Raw genomic sequence first — 22688 nt, forward strand, 5'->3', positions numbered from 1 at the left:
AGAATATTAACAGCAGTCTCTAGATGTGTTTCTGTCACAATGAGTTCCCCATCCTCCTGGGGTTTAGATCAGAAGTGTATTTACAGTTTTGAATTGGCACTTAACAATAACATATGGAACTCTGCTAGTAACTCTTATTCCTTTTTTAATTTTTTTTTTAGAAATATCCCTCAAAATGGTGGGTCGGGCCATCTTTATGATGCCAGAACAGGCTCTTCTCGTTCTCCAATCTCTTCCCTGCTCCTTACCTCCTTTTTATACCGGTGTTATTTTTTTTGTTTCAGGGGAACAAGGGCATTCTTTCCCGTCATTCTGTCTGTCTGTCTGTTTGTCTGTGTCTGTCTCTGTCTGTCTCTGTCTGTCTCTGTCTGTCTGAGGGTCAATGTTTTCTAGGCTGTTTGTGTTGTGTCAGACTCTACATTAGTCCAGCGAGAGCAGAGGCTGCATGTTCTCCTCCTCACTCTTCACCTTTTCTGGCCGTTTAAGAACTCCGGGCTCCACCACCGACTGAGACCTGTGGATATAAATAAAAGATGACTGGCATCCGAGAGGCCTGTGCTCAGTGAAGCATTATCACTGATGACTTCTCACCTACTCAAGTACAAAGGAGTGGGATGAAAAGGTGTGAGCCCCAGAGCCCCCTTGCCTCCTGCAGAGCAGGTAACACACATGGGGGTCATATAAGATGGGTTTCATAAATGTATCCCAAAATCCCTCCGCATTAATTGTTTTAGAAGAGGCCTTGGGTTACATGCAGCCACACAAATGCACACACATGCACACGCACAAGCACACAAAAGCATCAATAAAATGATCTTCTCCTAGAAAAATAAATGGTGTTATCTTGTCTAGTACATGAGCCCGAAAGTTGATCACAAAATGTCACCCTCAGACACTGATCTGACCTATTTTTGATGTATTTCTCTAATAAAAGCCTAAGCTGCTTTGGGGAACGGGAGCTATCATTCATCATGCAGAAATCTGGGACAGGTTGGTCTCTTGTGTCTACCGTGACAGAGAAAGATTCATATGACCGATGACGATAACTAAGTCAACAACCAGATCTTCATTCACCCGTGGCAAAAAAACACCCAAAAACAAAATAAAATGTATGAACACAGGGGCTAAATTAACACAGGGGCTAAATTACCATAGTAATTAATAGTAGAACTCAATCACGTCAGCCTCAGTGAGGTTAACATTTAGAAGTTCATACAGCTACTGCTGCTAGCGGGGAGCTATGTCATTACTGCAGCAGTAAAGTAAAACAGATCTGCCTCCACTCACAGACATCATAGTCACACAGTACAGTATGGCTTCGTCATTATGGGGTCCCCATGACACAGTGGCTCATCATACAAAACATTTCTTCTCTAACAGTGACTCATACACAATTTAGCTATTTTAATCAAGTAATTGATGATGTAATGTTTCCTTGAACTTTGTGGAGTGTATGCATGGCAGTGTACAGTGGGGAGATAATAGCCTTGACTAAAGAAGTCACTTCAGATCATATGGCTGCTGGTGATTACAGCCTTTAGTTCACCATACATCAGGACCCTGGCCAGGATGCTATGATTCACCAATCAAATGGTCTTCTGTCACAGATACGGGGCAGTGCAGGGCAACAGAGTGCTTAACAATAGGAATAAAGACATTATTAAATGCTTTTATGTTCTTTATGAACATCCCATACTGTGCTGTATCTCTCATTGCTTTGCCTGCTGTGCCGGTCTACTGTCTTGGTAAGCAGAAATGTCAAAGATAATTAATTTTACTGATTCAAATCTGCTGAATCCAGACATGTTTTCACTAAAGAGTCTGTGCAACGGTGGAAGTGCATGTATTTCCTTTCAGGTAGACACACATACACACGTAGATGCATGCATGCACACAAACACACTTGACAAATTGAGATTGCTCTCAAAAAAAGGACATTAGAGAGGCCAATTTCCCCAAGGCAAGAAGGCCTTCATGACAATGTCATATGTCTGTAAAGGTTTAGTCAGAGGGTTTTGTGAGGCAGTAAGAGTGGAACTGAGCTTATTGCCGAAGGTAAAACTCCATCACTTCTGTTCATGCTCCAGAAGGTAGCTACAGTAGCTAGCGCACTCAGAAGAAGTCAGAGCTCCGTCAATTGAGTGCAGATCAGTGCATCATTTCATTTTTTTGCCTAATGCTCATTTCATGACCCAGTAAGTCGTAAGAGACACAGCCCTGAAAAAACTCACTGAGACAATAGACTGTCAAAAAAAAATACACTACCGGTCAAAGGTTTTACAACACCTACTCATTCAAGGGTTTTTCTGTATTTTGACTATTTTCTACTTTGAAGAATAATAGTGAAGACATCAAAACTATGAAATAACACACATGGTGTTAAAGTGTTAAACAAATAAAAATATACGTATTTTATATTTGAGATTCTTCAAATTAGCCACCCTTTGCTTTAATGACAGCTTTGCACACACTTGGCATTCTCTCAACAAGCTTCACCTGGAATGCTTTTCTAACTGTCTTGAAGGAGTTCCCACATATGCTGAGCACTTATTGGCTGCTTTTCCTTCACTCTGCAGTCCAACTCATCCCAAACCATCTCAATTGGGATGAGGTCGGTGGATTGTGGAGGCCAGGTCATCTGATGCAGCACTCCATCACTCTCCTTCTTGGTCAAATAGCCCTTACACAGTCTGGAGATGTGTTGGATCATTGTCCTGTTGAAAGACAAATTATAGTCCCACTAAGCCCAAACCAGATGGGATGGCGTATCACTGCAGAATGCTGTGATAGCCATGCTGGTTAAGTGTGCCTTGAATTCTAAATAAATCACAGGCAGTGTCACCAGCAGACACCCCCACACCATAACACCTCCTCCTCCATGCTTTACGGTGGAAACCACACATGCGGAGAGCATCTGTTCACCCACACCGCGTCTCACAAAGACACGGCGGTTGGACCCAAAAATCTCCAATTTGGACCAGACCAAAGGACAAATTTACACCGGTCTAATGACCATTGCTCATGTTTCTTGGCCCAAGCAAGTCTCTTCTTATTTTTGGTGTCCTTTAGTAGTGGTTTCTTTGCAGCAATTTGACCATGAAGGCCTGATTCACAGTATCCTCTGAACAGCTGATGTTACGATGTGTCTGTTACTTGAACTCCGTGAAGCATTTATTTGGGTTGCAATTTCTGAGGCTGGTAACTAATGAACTTATCCTCTGCAGAAAAGGTACCTCTGGGTCTTCCATTCCTGAGGCGGTCCTCATGAGAGCCAGTTTCATCATAATGCTTGATGGTTTTTGCGACTGAACTTGAAGAAACATTCAAAGTTCTTGAAATTTTCCATGTTGACTGAACTTCATGTCTTAAAGTAATGATGGACTGTCGATTCTCTTTGCTTATTTGAGCTGTTCTTGCCATAATATGGACTTAGTCTTTACCAAAAAGGTCTATCTTCTGCATACCACCCCTACCTTGTCACAACACAACTGATTGGCTCAAACACATTAAGAATTAAGAAATTCCACAAAATAACTTTTAAGAAGGTACAACTGTTAATTGAAATGCATTCCAGGTGACTACCTCATGCAGCTGGTTGAGAGAATGCCAAGGGTGTGCAGAGCTATCATCACGGCAAAGGGTGGCTACTTTGAAGAATCTCAAATATTAAATATATTGTATAACACTTTTATGATTCCATATGTGATATTTCATAGTTTTGATGTTTTGATGTCTTCACTATTATTCACTATTATTCTACAAAGTAGAAAATAGTCCAAATAAAGAAAAACCCTGAGTAGGTGTTCTAAAACTTTTGACCGGTAGTGTATATGTCAAGGAGGATTTCCTAAACTACTCACCTGAATGAAACACACAGAACAATATTTAGCATATTGAATAGTGAATAAATAAGATAATCTCCAAGTATACAATTTTCAATGCTTATCTCAGAGCAATCTCAGAGCAATTCAACTAAATTATGCCAGTGAGAGGGCATTAATACACCACACACACAAACAAGCATATGGATCTTTGTGCTCTGCACTACCGTGTGTAGTGGAAGAATGAGAGAAGGTGATACTCGGGACTGGCGACTTGAAGGCGCCGAGGCCCAGCGTGATGACTCAATCACGATTTATGACATTGTTTGGATGAATGACCATCTGTGGGCTATTACAGGGCTCAAAAACACATTATCTGTGGTTTTCTGTGGGGAGGGACATTCCCACAGAACCCTGAGAGCACAGACACCTTTGGAGATGTGAAGTTAGATGAACATGTGAAATCGACTAAATTAATGTTCCTGTGTGAATTAAATGGTCATGTTTGGATTGTTCAAGAGATCGTAAAGAGCTATGAATTTTGATACCATATGTTTTATTGTACTGTAAGTGCTATGGATTTATTGTTACTGGGAAACTGTTATTTTGTTCATCGGACAACGGGTATTTCAAAGAGGGAGTGACACAGGGGTGGGCTCCAATCATTTAAATTGAGTTGATTTGTTTAGAGATTATTCTGAATTGAAGACGTGTAACCACGTTAAGTCTTATCCTATTGGTTGTAGTAATTTACTGTGCTAGTCTGCAATGGATCATGTCTTTCATGTACACTGTAATTGTTTGAGCATTAATTATTTTGTGAGTAATATATTATATTAGCTGAATTGAGTAAATACATTCCTCGTTTTACAGAGTAATTCTTTGATTGACTACATGTTCATCAATTAGTAGGTCTATTTGTAGTTGTTATTTACACTACACGTTTGGGTAACACGTTGACATCTCTGATCTGCTTGTCTGAATAAATTAATGCTAGAACATTGGTTGCCAGGATTAGCTATTTGTATCTAGTCTCTTAATAATTGCATAATGTTGCAAGTTAGACACATGATCATTATAGTCATACTGAGAGGAGATGTAAGGCTCGCTACCTTGACTAGATTCCCCCAGAGACGTACAGGGCCTGTTGCATTTTCTCACAAAATAATGGAGTCAGATTGATAAATGTAATTTATTATTATATTCAACATAATTTCTACATAATGGTTAGATAATTTCCACCGAACTACACGTGTAGTGCAATTTAATGAAGGATTGTTCTTACTGTAGGATGTGTTTTCCATAGATTTTATAGCTCTAGGAAGCCCTACTTACTCTTCTAGCTCTAGGAAGCCCTACTTACTTTTCTAGCTCTAGGAAGCCCTACTTACTCTGCTAGCTTTAGGAAGCCCTAGGAAGCCCTACTTACTCTTCTAGCTTTAGGAAGCCCTACTTACTCTTCTAGCTCTAGGAAGCCCTACTTACTCTTCTAGCTTTAGGAAGCCCTAGGAAGCCCTACTTACTCTTTTAGCTTTAGGAAGCCCTACGTACAGTATATTCCATATCTGCCCTATTACATGAACCATATACTTTATGATATATTTAAGCAATAAGACCCCTGGGGGTGTGGTAAATGACCAATATTACACGGCTACGGGCTGTTCTTATGCACGACACAACGCATAAGCTGGTTACCAACGAAATTAGACCAGTAAATAATATTTTTTTGTCATAGCCGTGGAATATGGTCTATTATAAACTGGGTGGTTCGAGCCCTGAATGCTGATTGGCTGACAGCCGTGGTATATCAGACCGTATACCACGTGTATGACAAAACACTTATTTTCACTGCTCTAATTACGCTCTAATTATTTCTTAAATATACCACAGCTTTTAGCCAATCAGCATTCAGGGCTGGAACCATCCGGTTTATAAATGGAAACAATGCATCAGTTATGACATATCTGACAGACTAACATATCGCTTTCTCAGAAGACACCTCCACCTTATCTTGTATGAAGACACACAATACACAATCTATCACATTGACACACGTGAATAACATGACTGTCCAGAGTCTAGACTGACCTCTTCATGGTTTTGGGAGACAGGTCTTTCTCCAGGTCTTTGACAGACAGGGAGTAGGACTCGGGGCAGTACTCAGTCTCCTCATCATAGGCGTGGTCCAGGAGGGTGCGGGCCCAGGTGCCCATGTCGTAGGGGGGCATCATCCCACCCAGCTCAGAGGGCAGGATCTCAGGGTGCATGAGCTGGTGAAGGCTGTTCAGGTTGTTCCCATGCATGAAGATCTAGAGCGGGATGGACAAAACCAGTGGTTGACTTGGGTAGGTGCTCACCGGAACTGAGTACCGGCACCTCGAACATTCTACTACTTTAGATCATGTTCCTCTTACAGAATAATAGCTCAAAACTATTGTGGAGCTTCTGTTTTATTCCAAGTCAAGCACTGGACAAAACAACAACACAACATTGACACAGATAGATAATGAGTATATACTGTCTTAGAGCACGTTATAAAAGTCTACAGTTTGTTGGAGTGGATAGATTTGCCCTTTTGAAAAGCAAAAGTCCTGACCTGAACAATGTTTATGACAGCAGCTATTCAGAAAGTATGATAACCGCTGCTATATGTTGAATAGAATGACCTGACATTCATTGGTTACAGCAACACAGTTGACTTGTTGGTCTCTGTCAAAGTGATTTTTCAGAATGTTCAGTCAACAACTTCCTCACATCTTACCCTTTTTCTTGTCTTGTCCTTCAGAAAGGGTCGTATGACAGTGTACAGGGCGTGGATGTACCACGGCTGGTTCACAAAATGGATTCCTCCGAACCTCGCAGGAAAGCTGTCCTGTGGGCAATACAAAACACAAACACACTCACTATTCTACCTGTTGGTATGGTAATCCACTTTTGATGTGTTTTCGCTAAGAGTATATATTGTTTTATTCTATCAAACTACATTATGAGGAGGGTATGTTGGCTAATGAGAGTGGATTTGAACATTGTTTTGTAGAATGTAAATAGAAGGTAATTCTGTTCTTTTTCATTTCCTTGTCCAACGTCACAGATTTATCTTGATGGGTTTGCATATGGGCATTATTGGCTTTATGTTAATGTTGCGCATTGAAAATCACCCAGTCCATTTATGTTACAATATTGCACTTACATTGGCTTTTTCCGTGCTGTTACATTACCATGCAGGTTTGAGACATACAGTGCATTCGGAAAGTATTCAGACACCTTGACTTTTTCCACATTTTGTTACATTACAGGCTTATTCTAAAATTGATTAAATTGTTTTTTCCTCTCACCAGTCTACACACAATACCCCATAATGACAAAGCAAAAACAGGTTTTTAGAAATTTTAGAAAATGTATATGAAAAAAATAGAAACACATAAGTATTCAGACATTTTACTCAGTATTTTGTTGAAGCAACTTGGGCAGCGATTACAGCCTCAAGTCTTCTTGGGTATGACGCTACCATCAGGTTCATGGTCACCTCCCTGATCAAGGCCCTTCTCCCCCGTTTGCTCAGTTTGGCCGGGCGGCCAGCTCTAGGAAGAGTCTTGGTGGTTCCAAACTTCTTCCATTTAAGAATGAAGGAGGCCATATCTGCAGAAATGTTTTGGTACCCGTCCCCAGATCTGTGCCTCGACACAATCCGGTCTCAGAGCTATACGGACAATTCCTTCAACATCATGGCTTAGTTTTTTGCTCTGACATGCACTGTCAACTGTGGGGCCTTATCTAGACAGGTGTGTGCCTCTCCAAATCATGTCCAATCAATTTAATTTATCACAGGTGGACTCCAATCAAGTTGTAGAAACATCGAAAGGATGATCAATGGAAACAGGATGCACCTGAGCTCAATTTCGAGTCTCATAGCAAATGGTCTGAATACTTATGTAAATAGGGTATTTCTGTTTTTATTTTGAATACATTTGCAAAGAATTCTAAAAACCTGTTTTCACTTTGTCATTATGGGATATTGTGTCTAGCTGAAAAAAATGTTTCATCCATTTTAGAATAAGGCTGTAACTAAACAAAATGTGGAAAATGTCAAGGGGTCTGAATACTTTCCGAAGGCACTGTAGATTGAACATTATTATCATAATGGTCTGTTATAATTTGGACACAGGGAGTATTCTGAGATTATACACTGATATAACAGGGTTGGCTGACGAGCAGCAGAACTGTGTCCCTGGGGAGAAGTTCATGTAAAGGAGCAATCTGATGATTTAGGGAATAGTTTGTGAGGAGGACGCAGGACGAACACCCAGAGAGCACCCTGTAATCTAGTGACACAATCTAGGGTAAAGTTATTTTACACAGGCACCGCAGCAGAGCAACATCACAGCTACAGTCAAACCCGGGGGAGGACAATCACCAGGAAAGCTCAAAATACACAATAGTCTCACAACATTTAACAAGTTGGTAATGCCTCAGTTTCATGTGTAAGTGTGGTTCCCATCTGTTCTGCAGACTTTACTGAAGTTTAAGACTGGTGTAATGGCTACCTGTATTAATTGAATTAGCTAATGGAGGTAGTTGACAATGGTGTTGCTAGCTCACTGTAGCTTCCCTGCTGAAAAAAACTGCATAGAAAAGCTGGTCATGCTGGTCACCAGCCTTCCAGCCTTCGCTGTGTTTTTGCTGGTGATCAACCTTTGCTGTGTTTTTTTCTGGTCATCAGCCATGCGCTGTGTTTCTGCTGGTGCCTTCGTTGTTCTTTTGCTGGTGCATTCGCTTGGTTTTTGCTGGTCTCTTCCCCCGTGTTTTTGCTGGTGTTTTGCTTAGTTTTCGCTGGTGATCAGCCTTTTGCTGTGTTTTGCTGCTGACCAGCCTTCGCTGTGTTTTGGACACTAGTGACCAACATAACCAGCATCAAGTCACATGATGCTGGCTTGCAAAGTAATGTTTAATTCCTATTGGAATCCTGACAGATTGGGGATATCCAACAATTGGAACTTTCAATGACTGCCCGGGTTAGAAATATTAATAAATGACACTGCCTACAGTGTATTCAGACACCTTGAATTTTTCCAAATGTTGTTATTTATTAGATTGTACCTTTATTTAACTAGGCAAGTCAGTTAAGAACAAATTCTTATTTTCAATGACGGACTAGGATCAGTGGGTTAACCGCCTTGTTCAAGGGCAGAATGACAGATTTTGACCTTGTCAGCTCAGGGATTCGATCTTGCAACCTTTCAGTTACAAGTACAACGCTCTAACCACTAGGCTACCTGCCGCCCCAAGGGATGTTAAATTACAGCCTTATTCTAAAATGTATTCAACAGTTTTTTCCCTCATCAATATACACACAATACCCCATAATGACAAAGCAAAAACAGGTCATTAGACATTTTAGCATGTCCAATCAATTGAATTTACCACAGGTGGACTCCAATAAAGTTGTATAAACATCTCAAGGATTATCCATGAAAACAGGATGCACCTGAGCTCAATTTCGAGTCCCATAGTAAAAGGTCTGAGTACTTACATAAATAGGGTATTTAAATAAATAAAAATGTTGCTAAATTGTCTAAGAACCTGTTTTCGCTTTGTCATTGTGTGGTATTGCGTGTTGATTGATGGAAAAAAAGTAATTTCATCCATTTTAGAACAAGGCTGTATTGCAAGAAAATGTGGAAAAGGTCAAGAGGTCTATATAATTTCCAAATGCACTGTAACCACCTAAACTGGAACAACCATTTCGGTAACAGGTGCTATAACTCCAACTAACAGATTGGATTCGTTTAGAAAATGATATTTATCTTTGTGTAGCATAAGATAATTTAATTGATTAATCAATCAAGTACATAAAAAATACTGATATTGAAATAAACAATTCCAAAAATCAAACTGCAATGAGCATGCTGGGAAATATGATAATGATGGGCGTGGTTTTGCAGACTAGCTTCACCAGCTAGACCATGCTGGACTAGCATAGACCAGCATGGACCAGCTTGGTCACCAGCATACCACCATCACCAGCACATCAGCATGAGCTGGTCACCTGCATACCAGAATCACTGGCATACCAGCATGAGCTGTTCACCAGCATCGCCAGCTTGACCAGCTAGTTGGCCAGCCTAACCAGCTAGACCATGCTGGTCAGACCATCTTGACCAGCAATCCAACCTGCATGGACAACATAGCCCAGTGTGGACCAGCTTGAAAATTAGGCTATTACGTTTTTTTCCAGTAGGGTTTCCCTCTTAAATCTGTCTCAGACTGCTATTATTGAGTTTTTTCCTCCCAGCTCAGAGAACCAACACTGAGAATTCTTCAATAACACAAGTTGTGCTATACCTATCTACCCAGCTGGATGTATACTTCTACTAAGCATGGTAATCAACTCACAACACTAATTCTCTCTATCACACTTTCAGACAAAAAATTGAAGTGTCAGAGGGTATCCTTGCAGTGTGATAGATCTTGCCTCTTGGCTATGCATAGTTTGCAGATAACCAGATAGCTGTTAATTTTTAAAACAGGGCACTAATGGCTTCTTGTGCACGTCTAGGCCTAGACGCCAAACAGAAGGATCCATACACCTTAATCCCTTTACATCACAGGGATCAGTCCATCATTTGTTCAGGATACTCCTCATTACCCTCAGTGGGGCTAGCATGTGTTTGCTCTTGCCCTGCCTGGACTGAGAGAGAAAAGAGCCATGTGCTTTGATGGTGAAGACGACAGAACTGAGCTTTAAGGGCTCTGTCTATCTCAGGAAGTACAGCCCCTGTTGCCACGGTGATGCTGGACAGCTGGGTTAGCATCCCTTGGCCTGGCTGCAAGGACACTGGGCGGTCCAGCGACTGGCACCAGTAGAGCTGCTCACAGGCTGAGACTCTGTTTTCTGGCACAACATCATAAGGCACAGCTGATAGTGGACAGGGAGAGTGATACATCCGACAGCTTTGACTAGGATGAAAGTGCCATCTGCATTATTCACTGAGTATACCAAACATTAGGAACACCTTCCTAACACCTTCCTTTTGCCCTCAGAAAAGCCTCAATTCTTCGGGGGAATGAACTCTACAATGTGTTGAAAGTGTTCCACAGGGATGCTGGCCCATGTTGACTCCAATGCTTCCCACAGTTGGCTGGATGTCCTTTGGGTGGTGGACCATTCTTGATACACACGAGAAACTGTTGAGTGTGAAAAACCCAGCAGCGCTGCAGTTCATGAAACAAACCAGTGCGCCCGACACCTACTATCATACCCCGTTCAAAGGCACTTACATTTTTTTGTCTTGCCCATTCACCCTCTGAATGGCACATATACACAATCCATGTCTCAATTGTCTCAACGTTTAAAAATCATTCTTTATCCTGTCTCCTCCCCTTGATCTACACTGATTGAAGTGAATTTAACAAGTAACACCAATAAGAGATCATAGCTTTCACCTGGAAAAAAACAGTACAACACTGGTGCCCCTGCACATTGACTCTGTACTGGTACCTCCTGTATTTAGCCCCGCTATTGTTATTTACTGCTGCTCTTTCATTATTTGTTATTCTTACCTTATACTTTTTTTTTTTAAGGTATTTTCTTAAAACTGCATTGTTGGTTAAGGACTTGCAAGTAAGTATTTCACTGTAAGGTCTACACCTGTATTCAGCACAGGTGATTTGATTTGATTCACCTGGTCAGTCTATGTCATGGAAATAACAGCTGTTCTTAATGTTTTGTACACTGAATGTATAAGAAACACAAAATAGAATGCAGGATGCAGACTGTTTGTTGTTGTTGGTCTGTACCTCTAGTGCGATGTTGGAGGAAGGAGGGAAAGGGGAAGAATAGAAAACCACTGCTGCCCTCTTTGATGTATTCTAGCTACAAGCTACTTCTGCTACAATTTCATTTGGAGAGGAAAACTTCCATAATTGAGAGAGCATGAAGCTTAAAGCTGCAATATGTAACTTTTTGGGTGACCAGACCAAATTCACATAGAAATGCGTGTTAAACATCTGTCATTCTCATTGAAAGCAAGTCTAAGAAGGGATAGATCTGTTATATGTGTGCTATTTCTATGCTACCTGTTTTTAAGATTCATTTTTGTGTCTTTTACTTTCTGTTTTGTACACCAGCTTCAAACAGCTGAAAATACAAAATTTTTGATTATGGACAATACCTTTCACAGCGGTTTAGATGGTACAATGATTATCTATACTATATTTGATTGTTTTGTCACATAAACTGAAATTAGGCGAACTATAAGAATTTTAGCAACCAGGAAATGCCGGAGCGATTTATGCATATGCATCTTTAACTGTGAGCAACTAAAAGGGCAAATGACATCCAAGCATCATCAGAAGCCAGCAACATGGAACATGAACAGATGGACGTGGGCATACGTGGGCCATTTTGCTGGGCTCCAAAGATCTTTTATCACAAGATCAGTCCAATTGATTTATTAGCTTCTGTTTAGATGTATTAGTTAATAACCAAACAATTTTTTTTTTTATCTCTTGGTGACTGTTTTGTCACAGTTTAGCCTCCTGATATACTTGTCCTTTTGTTGAAAACATATAGGTTGCCTGATGTTACCTCATAGATTTTCTCAAGCAACAAAAGCAAGAAACTAGGGCAGAGATTCAAGGGCAGCCCACCTAACAAGGCAGAGATTGCTGATGAGACTTTCCTTGCATTGCAGAGAGGCACTGATGGCAATAGAAGCCTATAAAGCCAAGCTGTCAAACCCCTCAGTGAACACTGATGAACACATACTGGCAAAATCCCAGAATGTGTTGTTCCACAAGGACTCAATGGTATACACTGATGACATGTGATTTGTCAACCAGAAAATGCTGATTAGCCCGATTGCAACAGTGAATGCACTATCCCCATTTTGAATGAATCTCATTTGAAGTTGAGCTTCATGGTCTGGAATGAATTTGGCAACTGATTCGTAAACATGACAAAAGGGTATATGCATGCAAACCCAAGAGATGAGATGGTGTACTAAAAGTTATAGCCTATAATATGTACATCTGAATACATGAATTGTCAATCTGTGCTTTTTTCACTACTGTTGATGTTGAAAATTCTGGAAAGGACTCCCATGTTTTCACATAATTTTTTTGTGAAGCTGACGAGCCCATCTTTTCCTGGATTCATTTTTCTTTTCATAGGATAGGCTTGACCAGCTCTCTAAATTCAGCTCTGCTCTTTTCAGGAGTCATTGATAAAGGATGGAGTGAATTAATCCTGCTGTGAAAATGAAAAAAAGAAAACGTCAATTTAGTGGAGTCCTTTTCAAAAAGAAAATGTAGCCTAAAGTGAAGATGCTACTTTGTTATATACCTTTACTTACAGCCACTGGAAGTAGTTTGGGGGTGGGGATGTTGCGTTTTATCATTATTTATTTTCAAGGGAGAGGGCGCTTCAAAAATATTTTGGCCCATGCAACAGACCGCTAATACAGCACTATTAAAGGCCCACTTTTGTGGATTTTAATATTTTTTTCCCCATTTATATATATATATATATTTTATTATTATGATTTTTCAGGGGGTGCTGCAGCCCCCTCAGCACCCTTTCTTCCCACGGCCCTGCCTTTACTGTAATCATGCCTCTTCATATGCACTAGTTTAACAGCAGACTACAATATAAACAGGCCCACAGCACTTTGTAGTAGGCTATCTGGGGAAGGCTTTTGATTGAGAGCTACATTAAGTGAAAACTGAAAATGACATAAAGCCATTCTCTGCTTTCTTTGAAGAGACAGACCCTGGATTAATACGTAGCCATGGAAATAGAGAGAGGAGAAAGGAGAGAGAAGAGAGACAGTTACAAACGATAAGTCACGTCAATAACGTAGGCACCACAGGAGACACTTTATCTGCACCTGCCAGATCTGGCCTGTTAATTTGGGAAAAAGTAAAGTGAAAAAGTTGGGGGAAAGTTCATTGTAAGGGATGAAGCTCCACTTATTGGCAAAACCACATTCCGTTACAGACCAGACCAGCACAGTTCTTCTGCAGGAGAAACAACATTACAACTCCAGAGTGCCAGGCGGAATCAGAATCTGAGGCAAGCAAACTAACAATTGGTTTTCCTCTGCCCCTTGGTCCAAAATACTGTATGTCTGCTGCTGATTCCTCAGCCAGCTGAGAGTCCCCTGGACAGGGCTGTGGGATACGAGGCAGTGGAGCTGAACATTCAGATGGGAGACTCCCAGTCAGACAGAGAGATGGAGGGAGCACTTTGGTTGAACTTGTTACATGTGCATACTGCACTATTGAGCACAGCACAGCATAATTCCTGACCTCTCACTGAGGAAAGGCTCTGTTCTTCTGAATCACTCAAAATGTGTTAACAGGTCGAATCTATAAATATTATACAGACTCGCCCTTGATAAAAGTCCAGACTCGACTGAGGGAAGGTCAAATCCATATTTCACAGCTTTTGGGTATACCTTGGCGATAAACACATTGAAAAGGTTCTCGTTTAGGACTAAATTCATAAATACAATTTGAATAGAATGGAGCAAGTCCACTGCGTTATCGGCAAGCTTAGAGAACCATGTCGAGCGGTTTGCTGCTTTCAATTCATCCATCCTGTGGGTGGGCTTAATAAAACATGCGATCGATGGGAATTTATCATAGCTCAATAAGTTATTAATGGAATGGCATTAGGATCTGATCTGTGTTCTTCTCCTGGAGTTTTCACCACAAGTAGAAAAGAAAAAACACTTTGTATAATCCCCTCAAAGCTCAATGGCTATTTTATCCACCTGTAATGACATCATTATTTATGCATGAATCATAGTTTGCATCCAAACAATACAGTAACACTGAGTTGACTAAGAATACTGACCAAAATATTTTGCTCAGTGGATTGTAAGAGGTATCTGTCTGGGAATAGGGTTTTCTCCCTTCATTACTACATAACGGGGTTGGGGTGAATTCCATTTCCATTCCCGTCAATTCAGAAAGTAAATGAAAATTCACATTTTCCCTCACTGAAAATCATTGAGGATAATTGGAATTGGAATTTCAGTGTAAATCCTGAATTGACCCTAACCCTGACACATATACAATATATTCAAAGTATGTGGACACCCCTTCAAATTAGTGGATCCGGCTATTTCAGCCACACCCGTAGCTGACAGGTGTATAAAATCGAGTACACCGCCATGCAATCTCCATAGACAAACATTGGCAGTAGAATGGCCTTACTGAAGAGCCTTCATAGGATGCCAACTTTCCTATAAGTCAGTTCGTCAAATTTCTGCCCTGATAGAGCTGCCCCAGTCAACTGTAAGTGCTGTTATTGTGAAGTGGAAATGTGTAGAAGAAACATCAGCTCAGCCGCAAAGTGCTAGGCCCCACAAGCTCACAGAACGGGACCGCCGAGTGCTGAAGCGTGTATCCCGTAAAAATCGTCTGTTCTCGGTTGCAACACTCACTACCGAGTTCCAAGGACTAGGCCCCTTAGTTCCAGAGAAGGGAAATCTTAACGTGATGCATATAATGACATTCTAGATTATTCTGTGCTTCTAACTTTGTAGCAACAGTTTCTGGAAGGCCCTTTCCTGTTTCAGCATGAAAATGCCCCCGTGCATAAAGCGAGGTCCATACAAAAATGGTTTGTCGAGATCGGTGAGGAAAATATTGACTGGCCTGCACAGTCCTGACCTCAACCCCATCGAACACCTTTGGGATGAATTGGAATGGCGACTGTGAGCCAGGCCCAATCGCCCAACATCAGTGCCCGGCCTCACTAATGCTCTTGTGGCTGAATGGAAGCAAGTCCCAGCAGAAATGTTCCAATTTCTAGCGGAAAGAATTCACAGAAGAGTGGTGACTATTGTAGCAGCAAAGGGGGAACCAACTCCACATTAATGCAGATGATTTTGGCGTGAGATGTTCGACGAGCAGGTGTTCACATACTTTTGGTCATGTAGTGTATATACAATATGTAGCTACAGTATGTAGAAGAGTATTGATGGGTGAGAGACTGACTGGGCATCTAATAGATATACAATCTCAGGGATTAGATGTTAGATAACAAAGGGAAAAGACACAGACAGAGATAACAGCTTTCAATCAATTGAACCACTCTCAAGGGCACACCAAGCTCAGGCAAAGCCCAAGTTAACGCACAGCAAAAAAATAACTATTCCATCAAATTATCTAGCACTTTAATTGTAAAGGATAAAGCCATAAATCATATTTATACTACACCTCTTCGCAAAAGTAGACTTTCCTTCTCCCAAGCCTCAGACAGAACATAATATACTGTATAACTAGAGCCACTGTCCTCAAAGTACAACACGGCATTATCTGCTGCTACTGAAATAAGTCTATTAGCCATATGCAGGGGGGAAAAACACATTAGTTTGTGAATGAACAAAATGTTGTTTTTCACCACTATACACTTAGAAAAAAATGGCAATGCAATATGAATACTTTATAGAGTGCTCAAAAAATGAGCTCTAAAAATAGCTCCAAGCATGAACCTCTCGCAGTTCCAATTATTTCACTGACGATCACCCACAATCATTAATAATAGTGATGAAGATTTGGCGGCAGGTAGCCTAGCGGTTAAAGAGCATTGTGCCAGTAACCGAAAGGTTGCTGGTGCAAATCCAAGCCGACAAGGTGAAGATCTGTCGATGTGTCCTTGAGCACTGAGCTTAACCCTAATTGCTCTTGTAAATTGCTCTGTATAACAGCGTCTACTAAATGGCTCAAATTTAAAAATGTAAGAGCATTTAAAAAATGTGTTGCACTCATATATAATTTATTGATCATATAGAACTAATTGATTGAGCCTGGCTAAATGGGTTTTAAGCTGTCACCTTTTAAGATGTGAATTAACACCATTGCACCAAATTACATAATTATGGAGAAGCAGACCATATGAAGAGAGGGACTGACTACAGCCCTACATCTGCAGAATTATGTTAATGTAAAACATTTGTCCCCCAGAAATAAAACCCACAGAAATAATGCACACATCATCACCCACTCTGAGAGAGAATGGCAGAAGTGTGTTTCTCTCATCTAGCAGCACAGTCCATCTGGAGAGTACATAGCATGGCGGTTGGACAGGTTGCCACGGAAACTTGTGGGATGGGATGGGGAAGACTGGTCTTTTGTGATTGGCTGCCGAACACAGGTTATTCTCTAGACTAAGAGGGACAAAAGGTATGGCTAAGACAGAGAGAGAGAGAGAGAGAGAGAGAGAGAGAGAGAGAGAGAGAGAGAGAGAGAGGGGGCGGGCGGGCGGGTGAGCAAGAGGAAACAACAGAGGCTCTAAGATAACAAAGCATAGCTTGGGGAAACCAAGGCCAGCATGGAGTGTTCTACTCATTTCAACCATTTGTTTCTCTTGATATTGATTTGCCAAGAATACCCACACTCTAAACAAGTGTTAATTTCTTTCTCTTTGTTTTGCAATATGCAATGAAATCTGTACTAGAGCTGTGCTCTGTGTATTAGCTATTCCAACAACAATAGATGTGACTGTCAGTTTGGGAATAGGAAACTGAATTATCACACATTGACAATTACAATTTAGTTATTTAGCAGACACAGTTGGAGATGCATTTTGAAATATCCTTAAGGGGTATGTTCAGATTTTCGGTTAATTTTCATTTTTCTGTTAAACTTCATAATCTTCCATAATCTCTTTCAAATTCTGTAAACAGAGTGCTTTCATTGTTGCCAGTGGAAGTGTTAAAAAAAATGTAATTGTTGTTAGTAATGTTGAATTTCATCATGTTATTCTGAACACACCACCCACGTGCATTAACAAATGTACTGACAGAAAATGACAAAGAAGCTGAACCGAGATCCGGAATACACACACACAAACACACTGGTGGGCAGCAAACAGTGAGCTGCACCTGATGCAAGTACAAATGATATGTAATATGGATAAATCATTAGCTATAACATGTCCTTCACAACAAAAAACAACAACGTCTTGACTTCTTGGCAATTTCAAAAATCAATACCCATAGAGGCAACGAGTGTTAACCTCAGCTGAGGATGAAAACATAATGTTGATGTCTTGAATGTGCTTTTCTTTGTGTGTGATTTCTTTAGCAGATCAGGCCCTTCATGACAGTCATAGTGAATCATGAGGCGGGGCTGGCACACATGAGCCCTTCAATGTCATTACACAACCCACCAGAGGGCCACAACACCCTGAGATGCTCTCAGTGTTCAGTGTCAAGCGGGCTCACAGATAGGATGCCACCACTATCCATTACACTGGAGAGAAGCATTATGAGGAGAAGGGTCAGGCACTGGACAACACATTTTGTGTCTGAGGTGGAAAATCAATAGTTGAAGATACCATACCATATAATAAATAGCATATATACCTTATGAAGTATCTACTATTGTAGAACCGATGATCATATATTATGTACTCTCGATATAAACTTGCTCAGATTGAAATGGGTTTCTGTTGGAGCTTTTCGTCTCCGACTCAGACAGGGAGAAATGTTTAGTCAGTAACTGTTGATTATGTGGCTGATTCCATCAGTAAGTACAATGTTTCTGTTGGGTTGTATTTTATTTTCCATTCAAAGGATGACAGCAGTGTTCCCGCATGATTTGATAGCGGCACATTGGGAGGCAGAGATACTAATAGTAGTGATCAATTATTCACAGTCTAATCTGTGTCTGGAGAGGCAGTGGAATGTGCAATGGCCTCATCATGGTCCCCCATTGATATTCAGTCAAGGAACCTTTCTGGTGATAACAGCCTACGCTCTACATGGCTACATATTACATGGCTACATAGCTACGGAACTAGCCTATCTTAACTTTCCATACAATAACATTTGAATGATGGACTACAGAGGAATTGGTTGGCAGATAGCCTAGCGGTTAAGAGCATTGAGCCAATAAACAAAAGGTTGCTGATTCGAATCCCAGATCCGACTATGTGAAAAATCATTCTATGCCTTTGAGCTTGGCACTTAACCCTAATTGCTCCTATAAGTCGTTCTGGATAAGAGTGTCTGCTAAATGACAAAAATGTGTTTCGCAATTGCTGTATGCATTTTGTTATTAGGCTACACATCATATTTATAATTTGGTTGGCCACCTCCCAAAGGATGCACTTGGACAGAGACCTTGTCTTTTGTATTCCATTAGAAAATATTGAACAGGGTCAAAGGAATGTTGTTCAAATTTGAGTCTCTGCATCACCTGTTGAAGATTGCAATCATAGTCTCAGAAATCAAAATGGAAATATCGTAATTAATTTCTTATGCAAGTCTTTGATTGTAAAGTAATTTCTGAGAGTACAGAGGAGTGATTGTTGAGTGGATGTGCATTTACATTATAACAGCTTGTCACATCATCAAGAGAATGATAAGAAAGTTGGTCAGAAACTGTTTTTCATTAAGATTCGGTGACTTGTCCCACTTCTCCAGCAAGCATCCCAGGTGTGCAGAACCATGTGTGGTTATATATAGCTTGTCGCTAATGTTCCCCCCATATAAACTAGTAGCAGTAGTGCTATATTTCTATAACCGACCATGACAACAACGAAGATCTGCACTTCCACACTGCAAGACTGACAAGTGTCTGGTGTATTCAAAATCCCCCAAAAACTTTATTGTTTTAGGCTTGACTAAAATCAGTAAATGTAGCAAACCCCTCTAATCTGGGTAATCTCAGTAAATGGGAGTTTATTGTCAAAAGTAGCTAGGAACTTAATCTGAGTGATGTGGAGCCCAGCAAAGAGAAGGTTTATAAGAATGTTGAGACTGTTACCTGTAGACCTTCTATAGCCAGTCTCAGCATACTCGGTGTTAGTTTGGAGGCTTGTTTGAACGTGAAGTTGCTCCAGTCGATGATCAGGACAAATCCATTCACCTGTAGCTCTGGGTCTTCTATCATGGACTCCAGCGACAACAGAATAGATCGCAGTATATCCACAAATGTATACCTATAGAGGTGAGCAAAAGCATTAGGAGACTATTCTAGTACTATAATCACAGTTAAATGGTTAACTGTAAAAATGAAATGTAACCAGCATACCCTTGTTTGGCAGTAAATACAGAATGTGACTCTTTAACCTTTTAATTCAGGAGAGTAATACACAGAGATCCAGATTGCAGAGGCAACTTGACTTGTATGAGTGCTGTCATTAAGTTAATGGACACTCCTGATGGCCTTTTGTGTGTTTATCACATCCTGCTATTGTGTGAAATTACTAATGTGTTTTCATTGTGACTATGGAGATCACATGAGTGGGCCCCTAAAGTAAAGGAAATCACAAACTCAAATCTCTAAAGTAATGTGGTGAAACGTAATTTGATTGTATCTGGTTCAACACTTACAGTCCTCATTCACTAGTGGGGTGCTAGCATTTTTACTGACCTGTACAGCCTAGTCTATGCCCATTCCCTGGCCTACATCAATGAGACACTGACAGGGCTCGCCTTTTGGTTAATAGTTCAATTTATGTTTCGGTTAAATTCATGAGACTAGGCTATAACAAAGCCAATGCCACAGATTTGTGGGCAAATATATAGATAGTCGACTAAAAGCAAACTGTCAAGTGGCGTTACAGTAGTTCTGAAAGGACAGCTCCCAAATATCAAACGGACATTACCTGCTCTGGTCCCAGTTAGCAGCAAAGAGAATCAGTATTTTCCTGCCATATCTGTCCAAGTTGGTCAGCACCCCCGGAAATCCGTCTTTGAGAGCTTGCTTGATTCCCGGGTCGGTTGCTTTGAGGTTTTTAAACATATCCAGATTTTGCTGACGATATTCGAAATACTGGGCCAAGAGGCGAAACGACTCGAAATGATTAAATTTCCGCGCTCGGAGAAAGCGCAGGATGAAAGCATCTTCTGTCCTAAGAAAGCCTATGTCTGGGCGGGTGATGATCATGTCCCTCACCTCCTGAATGTCCTGATGTAGAGTGTCGGGGTTCTCCTTTAACTCCACCTTGGCTTTCTCCAGGGTTTCTGGAGACAAGCCCGCTTGCAAGTGAGCCATCGTTCTTGCTTCCACGGCCAATATTGAATGGTTGGTAAAATATTACCGTCGATGGAGCCAAAACCTCCAACAATGAATGCGTCACGTATATGCCTATTGGACCCTCTCAATCAGTTCCCTAAAATCAAAGCCTGACTTCAGATATCGTCCTGGGTCCTCCTGAGTAGGCCTGTGATAGAAGGTGCAACATTGGCTGCATTCACTTTTTGGACAGCGCCATTATGTTTCCACCTGTACCTATCTAACATTTGACTTCTGTTTCCAACTTTCTTCTCATATGTTGACATTTATAGCTCTCAAATCAGTCACAATACTGGCTGTTGCTGACTTCCCAATTAGGTCTATGAATAGCCTATCTTCAGTCCCCGATTGCATCTCTAACCTGGCTATGTTGGAAGCCTAAACACACAATTGTGAGACAACCGTTATCATCCATCCCCACCCAAAATAATCTAATATTACAATTACCATAAAATCATTACACTATGCTACCTTCAAGCGGTCAGGCAATGCGGCACCCTGCAGCAACTCCTGTCATAACTCTCCTTACCGAATGCATTGCAATTCAGAATCAGAAAGATGCTGTCGCCGACTGCTAGAAATTACAGTCAAAGACTCAAGGCGACATATTCCGTCGACATCCTCACTCCATCCAGTATGCTGTCTATTTCCATTCTGTGTGTTTGGTCCCAATATTGGGTGACCAAGTCCAATTCCCGTTGTTCTGAGCGCGGTGCTGCTCCGGTTCTTTTTGTGGTTGCTTTACGTCAGTGATGCTGTTGCCGTTTTGTTGCTGTTGAAAGTGACTAAAAACCATCGCTCCAGTGTTATAGTCACTCTGGCCGTCATCACATGGTGTAGGAGGGAGAATAACCCTCTCTTCACTCTCTATTCATCGCACCCAAACACCACCTGCTCATTGGCTGCGACCAGACCAGACATAGGCTGCCCACTCTGATTTTACATTCGAATTTATGCTGATTCCTCTTCTATCGTCGTCTCAATCTCAGTCTGTCATCAATTTGTGGGTCATGAATTATTTATTTTATTTTAGAGTATAGGCTATTCTAGAGCTGTATAAATAATATTTTTGAAACGACCTCAAACCATTCAACCATGTTTATGTCATTTAGCATTGCATTGTGGAACCCATTTTGCGTTAGGCTATAAATGCATTAGGTCATATGGCTATAGCCTACAATTAGAACCGAAAAAAATGCACGTGTTTTGACTTCTTGGGTAATTTTCATTCTCTTTAGTTTATTAAATAGTTTATTCCTATGGCACTCCCTTTCATTATTGTGACACTTTACATCAAAATGTTTACAATGTTGCAACAAACAGGCAACACAATTGGTTTGATATATCTATTTAATTGATTGCAGCAGTATCCCGACATGGGCTTTGTTTCAGTAAGGCAATTAATTATGTCTTGTGGTGGTCTACGGCTGCATACTGTCCTCCTGGTCCTCCCACTCAGGGCGGGGCCAGTGGCCGCTCAATTGAATAATAAATACCAACCTGTCTGTTCCAGCATTTGTTGCGTTTGTTGCTCTCTCTACAAAGGTTGCCCAAATTGCTTCCAAGAGGATCAACGGCGCACACTGTTGAGGACGACTTGGCATGCGCACCGGTGCACACGCGCGCGTACACAGCCGGGGACCCCTTGACTTGACAGGGGTCCAATCAATGTGATTTTTTGAGGTACCATCCACATCATGGCTGCTGATTTGAGCCCGCAAACCTGTGTAGGCCTATATTCTAATTGCCAACCTGGATAATAATCTAATGGGTGCTGTTGTCTGAGTCAGACTGAGATGCACATACACTTCCTTGTGCAATGTGCGATGA

The 22688-nt window shown here is 41.0% G+C and overlaps 1 protein-coding gene across 1 annotated transcript; it reads right to left on the reverse strand.

Annotated features, from left to right (window-relative positions):
- On the reverse strand, window positions 1-21259 carry LOC139415576 (clavesin-2-like). The gene is made up of 5 exons (XM_071163686.1): window positions 20449-21259; window positions 19605-19779; window positions 6583-6693; window positions 5910-6130; window positions 1-514 (listed from the first exon to the last, which is right to left on the reverse strand). The coding sequence occupies exons 1-5, from the start codon at window positions 20835-20837 to the stop codon at window positions 421-423; spliced, it is 990 nt and encodes a 329-aa protein (XP_071019787.1). The 5' UTR covers window positions 20838-21259; the 3' UTR covers window positions 1-420.
- Window positions 21260-22688: the final 1429 nt, after the last annotated feature.

The sequence above is a fragment of the Oncorhynchus clarkii genome, chromosome 8, assembly GCF_045791955.1.
Source record: "Oncorhynchus clarkii lewisi isolate Uvic-CL-2024 chromosome 8, UVic_Ocla_1.0, whole genome shotgun sequence".
NCBI lineage: Eukaryota > Metazoa > Chordata > Actinopteri > Salmoniformes > Salmonidae > Oncorhynchus > Oncorhynchus clarkii.

Excerpts from the sequence above, each read along its gene's own strand:
- LOC139415576 (XM_071163686.1), bottom strand. The coding sequence starts at position 20,837 with ATGGCTCACTTGCAAGCGGGCTTGTCTCCAGAAACCCTGGAGAAAGCC. Across the intron at positions 19,780-20,448 it reads GCTAACTGGGACCAGAGCAG|GTATACATTTGTGGATATAC; the intron begins GTAATGTCCGTT and ends TCACCTCTATAG. Across the intron at positions 6,694-19,604 it reads TGGCTATAGAAGGTCTACAG|GACAGCTTTCCTGCGAGGTT; the intron begins GTAACAGTCTCA and ends TATTGCCCACAG.